At 35.2% G+C, this 12,923-nt stretch overlaps 2 protein-coding genes across 2 annotated transcripts in view; both read left to right on the forward strand.

The window, feature by feature from the left end:
• Positions 1-298: 298 nt before the first annotated feature.
• CBG22464 lies at positions 299-3,523 on the forward strand (the record flags this gene model as incomplete). Its single annotated transcript, XM_002646960.2, has 6 exons — positions 299-969; positions 1,274-1,574; positions 1,624-1,930; positions 2,578-2,868; positions 3,118-3,242; positions 3,407-3,523. The coding sequence occupies 6 exons, from the start codon at positions 299-301 to the stop codon at positions 3,521-3,523; spliced, it is 1,812 nt and encodes a 603-aa protein (XP_002647006.2).
• Positions 3,524-12,386: 8,863 nt separating this feature from the next.
• CBG22463 overlaps positions 12,387-12,923 on the forward strand; it is a gene marked incomplete at both ends in the record, with an annotated part of 15,278 nt that continues 14,741 nt past the window's right edge. The window contains one exon of the mRNA XM_045244926.1: positions 12,387-12,499. Coding sequence (XP_045097573.1) covers positions 12,387-12,499 — 113 coding nt within the window. The remainder of the gene's footprint in view (positions 12,500-12,923) is intronic.

The raw sequence follows: 12,923 nt of genomic DNA on the forward strand, positions 1-12,923 counted from the left end.
AAATGTTCTGTGGGAGAGCGTGCAGTGTTAAATGAATCATAGATAATCAAGTTACTGAAAATTTCAGTTATACAAACATAAGATAAGTTAGTAAAACAAATATATTTCTGATGGGCAATTAAATGGAGTCCCAAAATGTGAACTTCAATGGTTAACTTTGAATCAAGATTCTTAAAGGATCATAAAAAAATTTTGAAACTACTGTCTCTCCTTCCCTAAAAGTCCCATTTCCAGACCTCTGCTCGCCTCAAAAACCTCCACGAAACCCACCATCGCCCCAACACTTCCAACAATTCCAATGGACGGAGAAGCCACAATCGATCGAAAACCACGAATCGTACTTCGAGAAAAGAAGCGAGGATCCGCTGCCCGTGTAGCTATGAAAGAGCAATGGAGGAACTCCACAAACATGCTAGATTCCATTTATCTAGATGTGGCAAAAACTATCCCCTCCGTTGATGCCATGTCAACCCTAGACCTTCGGAAACCAATGATGCAAACTGGAACCCTACCAGCACCATCATCCAAGCAGCGGGAGTTCAAAAACTTCACTAGCTACTCACCAATGTCATCTTCGACTCTAATGGGAAAACGGAGTCAGAGTTTGGCTCAACTTGGAGCTACTACACCGGATACCACAAGAGAATTCAATAGGAAGTTTAAGAATTCCGTGGAGACTAGTGATAATAGTACGGTAGCGTCGTCGGATGTGGGAGGAGGTCTTCTGGAACTGATTGAGGAGATTCAACCAAAAGCAAGTCGGATGTATAGGGAATATGATGAATTGAGCAGTTTGGTGAATCTACTCACCCAGTGGCATACGCTGATTAAGATGAATAAGAAGGGTTCCTCACAAGCCAAAAAACCGTCGATGCACTCGATGAATTCCTTGCCACGCAACCATCCGATGACGTCATCAACAGCGTCAGATGAATTGGATGACAATGTATTGATAACCAATGAGATACAGTGAGTTTTTAAACAATATATTTGTTAGCTGGCCCGGCTCTGGGTTTCAGGTTTTAAACCTGGCCGACCATTGGTCGACGTTGGTTGTCGACATTAGAACACATGTAGTTGAATCACTAGCCAATCCATCACTCGGTTTTGACATACATAGAATTTCAGAATAAATTAAAAAGCCAACTATAGTGCCAAACAAGATCTACAAAATGATATTTAAACAGCAGGAACCAAGTTATGGGCCGGCTAAGGGCTGACCCGGGCCGACCAGTTCAAACTCAGTTACACTCTAACCAATCCTCATTTTCAGCTCCGAAAACGACAGTGGTATCGACTCGCTACGACAGAATTGCTCACCCTACGTACTCGATGGTTACAGTAAGAATGGCTCAAAGGGAAGTAGAGAGGGCGCCCGATTCCGACAACTCAAGGAACGAAGGAAGTCCCTTGGCGCACTAATGGATTCATCGGAAATTGAGAAGCTGTATCTGGAAAGTGACTATTTCTGGCAGACGGCTTGTAATGATGATGCTAACCAAACAGTCACAGGAAGTTCAGAAGTCGACACTTGTCTACAGTACCATCTCATGAGGATTCTCAAGTGTTTGGAGGTGAGCCTTGAAATTAAAAAAGTGTATGAACCTTTAAACATTCTTCCAGAGTCTCGAGAGCATCGAGACGGACTGCCCGCTAGTCTACAAGACGTCAGAAATGTTGAAACGGTTGGAAGTGGAAACTGTGACCCTTGACGATCTTCTGAGGATCGCCAAAAGTGCGCCAGCTCTCCCCAATATTTCAAATGTGCTCACAGAGATTGAAGCTTGTCCTGAGGTGCAGGAGATCTGGCTATCTACATGTTATCCATTGAATTCGTCGTTAATTGTGCCGAAGGACAAGTTGAAGACACAAATCAAACTGCAAATCGCACATATCACAGAACAGATCTATCCGCATCTTGTTAGTCGAGGTAAGGTTGGCTTTTTGCTTTGGATTTCGAAAAAATTTCTGAGATCATTTTGTGCAACTGCCAACATTCACGGAATGTTTTCCAAAAAGTTCCCATAATCTTATGACACTTTTAAAACAGGACATTTTCGCATGCGCTCCAATTAGGTGATACTTCTTGGGTTGACGGTCCAACCCAAGACAACAACTTGTCTGGCGCATAACTCGGTTCAAACCTAAAAAAAAAAAAAAAAAAAAAAAAAAAAAAAAACCCTAACATTTCCGCTTGATTTTTGAAGTAAAATGTACGAAACAAGATTTACAAAACCACATATATAATTCAACTGTATTCGCTAGCCCAGTTTTTAGCCAAAATGGTCGGCACTCCCAGCGCCGATTTTTCGGTTTTTTTTGGCCCTCCTGCTTAACGACCTCTGGCTCAAAACTCATCTGTCGCATATAGTGGAATCATATATCGTTTTGTAGACATTGTTCATTTTTACAGTGTCCATTTTAATTAATACTAAAACTCCAAGTTTGAGCTGAGTTATGGGTCGTCCAGTGGTTGCCCACTTTCCGACTCCCAACAGTTCAAACTCACTATTTCTGTTTCAATCAAAAAGTAAAATGTAGACTTTAACGAGAGCTACAATACGAAACTATTTCCAGTTGCCGAATCGATCATCCGTCTTCTCAACGACAATGTTCAAAACGATCAATGCCCACATGTGACCGTATTCCATTTTGTGGGAATTTTTAAAGGCCGTCATTTTGAGCCATACATTGAGAATATGGGACATGACGCGTGGATGGTGACACTTTTGGATACGGAACACTTGCAAAAAGTGGCTCAAGTTGTGGATCGACTATCGAATGTTCCAGTGGTGCCACCATTGGAGTCTCTGAAACATTTGGGTGTATTGTTAGCACGAGCGGATTTCAGGATCGCAGTGATTATAGGTAAGGGCTTTTGCGACCTAGTACCTTTGTGGATTCTAGTCCATTTTAATTTGATGACCTAATTTTGGGGGGGGGGGGGGCGAAAACAAGCAAAAGTCAGGCCACCATCGTAAATAGCTCAGACAACACATCAGGATCACAACGATAACAATTAAATATATTTGCTGTTCCAGAAAGTTCATGAAGTAGTTCGAAAACATAATCGGACAATAGCTACAGTTTTTCGGTTTCCAAAAATACTTATTCCAGAACAATACCTTCGAGCAGCTTCTGGTCATCTTCAGTCGGATCTTCTCTCCTCGTACCTATGTCTTTTGGAGGATGACTCAGAGGACGCAAGACTTGGAGCTCTCAAAGCTCTCGCTATTTTTGATGTAAGTCTCATCTAGGTCAATGATTAACACCGTTGAAAAAAGTAAAATATGGTTATGGTAACTATGAAACAGGATTTTTTCGAATTTATTGAAGACCGCAACTTATGACAGTTTCGAAGCTTTAGAGCTAGAAACCTGAACCCTTAAAAATCAGATTCTTCCAGAACCCACGAATCTCGAAACAAATCGCCTATGTCGCCGAACACGATGCCTCAGAAGACGTCCGTCAGTTTGCCACGTCAATGTTGCGTGGATTTGAAGAGGAGGTGACACGGATTTAGAACACATGACATAATTATTTAAATTAATTTTTTAATTATCCCCCTTAATTGCTCCGCCTGTGTCTTTTCTCTTCTGTAGCTCAAAATGTGATTATTTTTCAAAGAAACTGTGTCTATTCGGGTTGTCCATAATTTTTCTATAATGTTTTGCTCCATGTTTTTCTGAAAATGAACAATTTTTATTTACTTGATTTCAATCAGTTATACTAGGAAAAGATAGACAGTTTTTTACCAAAAAATTGGAACAGAAAAAAGTTTGTTCCAATTTATCTCGTTTCCTGTCATAGATATGAAAAAGTGATCAACTAACAAATCGTTTATCATGTTTTCAGTGAAATTTTATCAGTTTATCACCTATTGATATCTTTTACAGGAGCCGAAATAAATTGGATTAAAGTTGGGTGCGCAAAATTTCAAAACTATCTTATTTCAATAGTGCCATAAGATTGTGAAAACTTTTAGAAGACAATCGCTATGTTTTATTTACTCTGTATATTTTCGAAATTTCGTGATTTTAAAATTTTGCCAGAAGGTTCTTTAAAACTTTTCGAGAAACTCAAATACAGTATTTCAATATTCAGCGTTACAAACAGGAATGACAGTTTCAAGAGCTTTTTGAAAATCTGGACGCAGCAAAATGGAACAATAAGATGATGTTGTTAGCGCATTTATAAAAATGTGACCTTGTCTAAAACACTTTCGTTTACTGATGTATTACTTGATTTTGAAAAATACTGTTCTGTATACCATTTTTCTCTGGACTCCAGAGAGGGGAGCCGGAGAAGGGATCCGGATAGCATGGGTTCTAAATCCGGGATCTGGGGTCAGGATCCATGGGTCCGGATTCTAAACTCAGGACCCGGGATTTCAGATTCCCCAGGCCCCAGGCCCCAGGCCCCAGGCCCCAGGCCCCAGGCCCCAGGATCCCTCTCAGAACCCCCTAGAAGGCGCGAACTGATTTTTCTCTTCATTTTCCTCTCCTTTTATAGCAATCTCCCAGAGGTCAATGGGGCATCAAGGATTTTCGCTTTTTTACGTCGCTTTTTTTTGTGGAGACTTTAAATTTTTTTAAAACTTTTTTTGGCGACGCGGATTTTTTTATAAACAAATAAATGTTTCACCACGTTTAGAAAAACACTTGGATTTTCACTATTTGAAATGTGTGAAACTCTTTAAAGAGAGAGTTTCTTTGCTCCTAATCATCTCGTTTCCTGTTTGAGATATCAAAAAATGTTTAACTGATAAAATGTTTCTGATACAAAGACAAACATTTTCGTTTTCAGATTTTTTTTAAATATCTTTTACAGGAACCGAGATATATCCAATCAAAGTTGCAAATGATAAATGCCTTTTTTTCGAGTTACTGCCCTTCAGGAATAAACCTCCTGGGCTCCGCTTGATACCGTATTCCATTTTGTGGGATTTTTCGAAGGCTGTCATTTTGAGCCATACATTGAGAATATGGGACATGACGCGTGACACTTTTGGATAGGGAACACTTGCAAAAAGTGTCTCAAGTGGTAGGTTGTTTACCTTTTAGGCCAGGTAAAAAACCAGGTTTTTTACCTAGCTGAATAACACCATAATGGGTGATGAAGTTGAAATCCTGTTTCACATTATCCGTATTTTCATTGAATTTTGAAACTACTTAATTTGATGTCCCTGCAGCATTTATGTCGGAATCATAACAATTTGTTTTTAAAGACAGATGACTGCTTTCATTACCAATCTCAACTTATGTTTTCCATACTTGTAATCCGGGCCTTTGCCGGGCCTTCACGGGCCCTGCCATAACTTCTTTCAGAATCTGTATTTTTGATCCAACTAAATCAGATATGATAGAGCTCCACGAGTACTACAAAACGGTATTATTTGGAACACTGTATCTTGTCTATGAACAGAGTTACAGAGCAAAAGGAACAAAAAAAGCAGGCCCGGCCCGCGCCTGCCGGGCCCTGCGAGAATAACCACTTTATGATCTGTAACTTTGTTCATAGATAAGATACAGTATTCCAAATAATACCGTTTTGTAGTACTCGTAGAGCTCTATCCTATCTGATTTAGTTGGTTCGAAAATACAGATTCTGAAAGTAATTATGGCAGGGCCCGTGAAGGCCCGGCAAAGGCTCGGATTACAAGTATGATTTTTTCCATTTTCAGCCAAGTTATGTCGGATCAAATTTAAGATATAAAAAAAGTGATTGCTTATCACATTGTCAAAAACATTCGACCATTGTTGACCACTGTTTGATGTTTCTTACAGGAACCGAAATAAATTGGGTTAATTTTTTTCCAAAAATTTTCTCCGTTTCAAAATCATCATAAATTCACCAATTTCAGTTTCTGTTAATACGGGAATTTTCTTATTTGATAAGCAATCACTGAAAAAAGACATTTCTGGTGATTTTTTTCGACACAAAGAAAGCAAAAACAATTGTTATTAGTTTCAAAATTTCCACAAAGAATCAGATGTTTTTTTTGAAATGTTGTATGTTCAGTTACTTACGGAAACCTTTTCTTTTCATTCAATGACAATAAACAATTAGTTTTTTATATGAATTTTAATTAAAGATGGTTCTGTGAAAAAAAAATTTCTCATTGTTTTGTTCCGGATTCACAAAAGTGCCAAACTCGAATAATCAAAAAAATCATAATTCGGGAAGATGTGCTACAAGAATCCCTATATTTTAATCATATCTTACTAATGATTTTCCAGAGCATCTGTAAAAACTAGTAATCCAAAATTAGCCTAATTTTTTAAATCTGAATAGGTTCTAAAAAGAGAAAAGTGATTTCTTGTATCTGAAATGCCTAAGAAAATCAGTGCCAGTCTTTTAACAACATGCAAAATAAAATAGCTCAACTTCACAAGTGGATTGTTTTAAAAATCTAGCGAAACTGAAAAAATCAAACATTTCCAACGAAGAAAATTGATATATTTTAATTATCGTTACTAGTTCTTGAACTACATTGATCAGCTTTTTAAAGAGTAAATTTCAAACGTTTTCCTTTTCGACGATAAAATATCAGTTTCAGAAATGTGATAGAAATTGTGATTCGACTCAAAATTCTGATATTATTCTTCCTTTTTCTGTCAGACGTCCGTCAGTTTGCCACGTTAATGTTACGTGGATTCGAAGAGGAGATGACACGGATTTAGAACACATGACATAATTATTTAATTATCCTCCTCAACTGCTCCTCCTGTGTATTTTCCCTTCTGTAGCTCAAAATGTGATTATTATTTCAAAGAAGCTGTGTCTTAGGTTGTCCATAATTTTTCTATAATGTTTTGCTCCATGTTTTTTTTTTGATAATTAATATTTTTAAAATTTATTCTGTTATCACAGTACATAAATGCACGACTTAGCAACTATAGTAGATAGACAGTATTTTACCGAAAACTTGAAACGATATCCATTCCTCGTATTAACAGAAACTGAAACCGATGAATTTACGATGATTTTGAAACGGAGAATTTTTTTGGAAAAAAATTGACCCAATTTATCTCGGTTCCTGTCGAAGATATCGAAAAGTGGTTAACTAACAAAATGTTTAAAGATGAAATCGAAATTATTTTATCAGTATTCTTTTTTCCAAATCTTTCACAGGAAGCGAGATAAATTGATTCAAAGTTGACCAAATAAAATCCTCAGTCATTCATAAAAATTTGCCGTTGTCTTTCGTTATGGATTATTGTCGATTTTGAGAAGAATTGTTCTTATCGAGTTTGTGAAATTGGAAAAAAAAGTTTTCAAAACATAAAAATTGCTATTTCGTCTAGGTTACAAATTTAGTAGTTTTCTCATTTTTTCATTCCATGTTTTTCTTTTCTACCTTTTAATTTTTTTTTGATTTTGGTGGTTGAACAGTACTAAATTTTTTTCTAAACCAAGTTAATTATTTTTGAAGTTTGATGGCTTCTAGTCTAATTTCTCTACCTATCTCAACATGTATGTTATCAATTTTGAGCCAATTTATCTCGGCTCTTATCAAAAATATCAACAGTGATCAACGGTCAAAACCCTTATCATAATATCAAAGATATTTTGTCAATTGATCACATTCTGATATTTCCTGCAGGAACCGAGATAAATCGGGTCAACTTTTTTCAGAAAACTTTCCCCATTTCAAAATCATCATAAGTTTAACAATTTGAGTTGTTGATAATGTACGTTGTTTAGCCGATGAATCCGATAAGTAATCACTGAAAAAAGACATGCCTGGTGATTTTTTTGACACAAAGAAAGCAAAGTTTTATTCGTTTCAAATTTTCCACAAAGAATCGGATTGATTTTTTGAAATGTATATGAATTTTAGTTATAGATTTAAAAGTGACATTATTATACAAACCTAATGAAACTGGAAAAAATTAAAAAATTCCATCGATGAAAACTGATTTTAGTTATGATCTGTAGTTTTTGAACGATAATGATCAGCTTTCAGAAAATAAAATTTCCGTTTCGACGATAAAGTTTCAATTTCAGAAATGTGATAGAAATTGTAGTTCGACTCACAATTCTGATATTACCCTTCGATCTTTCTTTCTCATCCAAAAAAAGAAGTATAGTCTTTTTTATAGACATCCGAATTCGATAAAATAAATCGACTTCTGGTCGATACTGTATGAATTAGATTTTTAAAATTAAGTTTCATCTGAAATTTTAGTGTTTCAATGTTATCTTAAGAGCATACTTGCAACGGACCGGGCCGGCTTATTTTCAGAATTTCAGTACCCGACCCGGGTTTTCAGAAAAAAAATTTTCCTGACTTTTCAAAAAAAATTTTGGGGTCAACAGAAAAAAATTTAAAATTTTTCTGAAATTTAAATTTTTTTCAGACTTTAACCCGGTCCCGCCGGGCCGGGCCGGGCGAAGGAGTCACGTGCTCGGGCCGGGCCAGGCCCTGAAAATCTCTGGCCCAGCCAGGCCCGCGGGCTGGGCCCTGATTTTGCAAGTACGCTCAAGAATAACATTTTAGACAAAATTAGTAATTATCCCGAACAAAAAATTTAGCTATTCTGGTTCAAAAAAAAGTGGTAATGAAGGTAATTTAAGAATAAAAAGTTTTTTGAAAAAATATTTTTGGAGTCCCATTGTATAATACAGTTCGCGCCATAATGATAGCACCACCCCATTTTTCGTGGTTTTCAGGAAAACTAAAAATTTTGGAGAAAAACGGCTAATGCCATTAGATTCAGCATCCCAAAAAACATATGTGCCCCCTGAATCAAGTAGTAGTCAAATGTATTAGGACTACAGTAACCGAAAGTCTGTCTGCACAACGCATAATGATAGCACCACCCTGGAAAACGGAAAGTGTCATGTTTTTTTGAGAAATAAATTGCGATATTTTTGTTGGAATTTGTTAAAATAGTCTTAAAACAGTCTGGACAAAAATTAATGACTCTTTCCAAGTTTAAAAAAAATTTATTTTCAAACATTTTCGAACTTTTTTGGGTTTCTGGAATAAATCTTGAATACCATTGCTCCTAGGTAAAATTTTGAGCTGAAATTCATAGGAAATATCTTGAAAATGCTCGTAGTCACGTTGCAACTGTTCATGACATTCATGAGCTCTGGTAGCTCATAATTGAGCTCAAGCTTTGAACTGAAAAAATATGCCAAAAATGAAGTTTTTCAAAGAAGCGTAAAACGTTCAAAAGATGTTGTCAGTAACCAAAATCGCTTTTGAAGTTATGATTTCGTACAGAAAAATAACTTTTTCTTGACCAATTCAGCTTTTTAAAGAAAATCAGTATCCCCGAAATTCGAGGCTCGTTATCGAAATTTCGGTTTTCCTCAAATTGCAAACGACGACTCAGAATAGCATGAAAACAACTAGTAGACACTCCAAAACACTGAACAAATATTTCCTACGAATTCCAGCTCAAAATGTTACCTAGGAGCAAAGTTATTCAAGATTTATTCCAGAAACCCAAAAAAGTTCGAAAATGTTTGAAAATAAATTTTTCTAAAACTTGGATAGAGACATTAATTTTTGTTCAGACTGTCAAAACAGACTGTTTTAAGACTATTTCAACAAATTCCAACAAAAATATCGCAATTTATTTCGCAAATAACATGAGACTTTCCGTTTTCCAGGGTGGTGCTATCATTATGACGCGGTGTGCAGACAGACTTTCGGTTACTGTAGTCCTAATACATTTGACTAGTACTTGATTCAGGGGGCACATATGTTTTTTGGGATGCTGAATCGTCGCTATCATTATGACGGTGTCGCTATCATTATGACGCGCACTGTATCAATACTTTTCTTTTTTCCCAATTCTCTGGGGACAATTATGAAATTTCTGAAATCAAACCTCATTTATAGCATATTTAAACTTCAAAATCGTCATTTATGAAGCCTACAAAACATAGTAGATTTTGTTGTATAAATAATACATAAATTATCAGACTTCATAATCATCTATTTTACCACATTGTTTTTCTGAATATATCAAAAAATGATCAACTGATAAAATGTTTATCATCAAAAATATTTTATTTTGAATATTTAATATGTTACATGACTTTCTACGACTTGCTTTTCCAAAAAAAAATCCCGATTTCAAAATCATCCTAAATTCACCAAGTTTAACTGTTGCTTATTACTTGCTGAGTTTTTTGACTGATAAGCAATCACTGAAAAACATTTCTGATCCTTTATCGCTGATACGATCATAGTAAAAAATGTATCCGTTTCAGAAATCACACAAAAAATTGTATATTTTTCGAAAGTTAGTGTCTAACTATTCAAAAAAGTCTATTGTATTTTTTTGACATCCCAAGTTGAAAATTTTCGACTAAAAACAAGAGAAATCAATAAACTTTTGATCGATACTGTATGAATTTGATATTGAGAGAAATAATTTTTTTTCGAAAAATTTATTGTTTCATTGTCATATGAAGTGTAAATCTGTCGGCGAAACTAGTAGTCAACAAAATCCAAAGCAACTTTTCTAGTTTAAAAAAAAGGGTTGAAGTAGATTACTTGAGAATCAAGCAAGTGGTAGCTTTGATGGTTATATGGATTTTGTGAAACTCAATTCCAATCGTGCGTGGGAAAATTAAGAAGGATTAAAATAACTTCACTTTTAATGATTAGCTGAAACATTCAAAAAAATTTCTATCAATTTTGATGATTTCATTGTATCAAAAAGTTTATAGATGCTACTTTTTTATTGTCAACTATTTCATCTCGTTTATCAGAAACTTTTGAAAAATTGATTCAAACCACATATGTGGCTAATTTTAACTTTAAACTGGTCAACTTTGAATGCCTACAAAATATAGTAAATTTTGTTGTATAAGTCTGAAAATTTGAAACTGTTTTAAACAAAAATAGAGTTTTAATTTTGCAGTTGACAACGTTTTCGGACAACTTCATCCGAATGAGATATACCGCTTGAAACCAATCAAGTGCCACTGAATTCAGAGTCATATCTTCATTTTGAAATGTTTGATTTTTCGTTTTTGACAATAATTGTTCCGTTTTAAACATTTCATAGAAATTTTGGTTCGATTCATAAAAAGGGTGATTCTCTTACAGTTTTTGATGTTTCCCACATGAACCAAGATAAATTGGGTCAATAGTTTCCCAAAATTTTTTCCTGTTTCAAAATTATGATAAGTTTATAAATTTTAGTTTTTTCTAATAATCCAGTTTCTTTTGATGTATCTGATAAGCAATGACTGAAAAAAATATGTCTACTCATTATTTGTTGACATAAACCGAGAAAAAACATTTTTTATCAGTTTCAGAATTTTCACAAAAAAATCGTATATTTATTTTCAGAAAGTTAGTGACACTTAATTTCCGGAAAACAACGAAATTAGCTTTGTTATTTTCTGAAGAATCGTTTAATAAGTGTATAGTTTTTGCAAAAAAAAAACGTTGTGACAAAAACTTTTTTTGAGTTTTCGTTTTGTTATGGAAATTTTGAAAGAAAGTGTCTTTAAATTTTTGTTTACTAAACGTATTCACTTGGGTTCTTTTGGGCCAGAAGAAATTTAATAATTTCCAAGTTGACATGGATTTTACCTAATTAGTTTTTATCAAGGAGTTGCAACGCGTGATTTTTTCGTGCAATGTTTGAAAGTTTGATCATCAGCCACATAATTCAGCAGCGAATTTCTTCTAAAATCTCACGTTTACTGGGGCGCGATTTCTGACCCATTGGCTTGAACCCAAGTGCGCGTATTTTTAAATTTTTTTCTCAAAATTTCTAAAATTCCAACTTTTTCCTTCAATTTTTTAGTCCTAATTTCCCCCTAACCCAAACCCAAAACATCTGCCCTCTCCCCAAGTACACAATACACACACCACGACGCAAAAATGCACACAATTTTTTACGTCCTTCATCCAGAATTTATTATTACTTCTCCTTTTTCCCCCTTATATCCCTTTTTTCTGCTTCTCCCTTCCCGACCCCATCTAATTCCCTCAATTTCATCTCTCTTGCGTGTGTGTAGTCGTTGAGTAGCTGCAGCCGCACACAGGATGACGTGTGCAAGGGGGTGTCCAATGGGGCGCACTTGCTGACTTCCTGTGCCTCTCTTCGCAGGAAGCTGCGGCGGAGAGACCCCGACGCCTTCTATTTTTATCGATTTTTCTCTTCTTTTTTTCTAAAGAATTTTTGGGAGTTTTAGCTAGGCAAATCAGTAAACGTAACCTCTAATTTTGATCTAAAATCGGTCGCTTACTAATTGTTTGTTTTTAGTTCGTTCTGTTTATTTTCCCTTTAGTTATGAAATTCAATCACCATTTTGTCTAACTAAACCAAACCTAATCTAACCGAACCTTCTAATTTTCAAACCCAAAAAGAATTTTCTAGAAAATTAAAAAATTATTCTTCCAGATGTCCCAATTCTTATCATGGGTACGAATCTCGAACGCGACACAAGATCCCGAGACACGGTGTTCTGTAGCGCAAGATCAAATTGTTAAGGTTGTCAGAGAGGATGGTGATTGGTAGGGACACTGATTTATTTGATTTTTGAATTTTTTTTTAATTAGGCACGCTCTCCCACAGAACAATTCCGAACTGCAAATTAATTTTTGATCTACAGAAAAAAAGTTTGGCGCGATCACAATTACAGGTCTAAAACCATAATTTCAGAATTTTTTATCTGATTTTGTGGAGTTCCAAGATGATTCAAATAATTCTTTAAAAAATAATTAGTGGTTATAAATTCATGAATGGTCGTTTTCCGGAAGAAAAAATGTCAAGAATGGTCATTTTTCATTTTTTTTAAAAACCGCAATTATTTTCTCTACATTTTCTATGGATGAATTTTTAATTTGTCTGATAAAACTTTTTTTATAATCAAAAAACAACGCAAAGATGCTATTTTGTGCAATTTCATGAGATTTTTGAATTATAAAAAAAGTTTTA

This window comes from Caenorhabditis briggsae, assembly GCF_000004555.2.
Source record: "Caenorhabditis briggsae complete genome, chrIV, whole genome shotgun sequence".
Lineage (NCBI taxonomy): Eukaryota > Metazoa > Nematoda > Chromadorea > Rhabditida > Rhabditidae > Caenorhabditis > Caenorhabditis briggsae.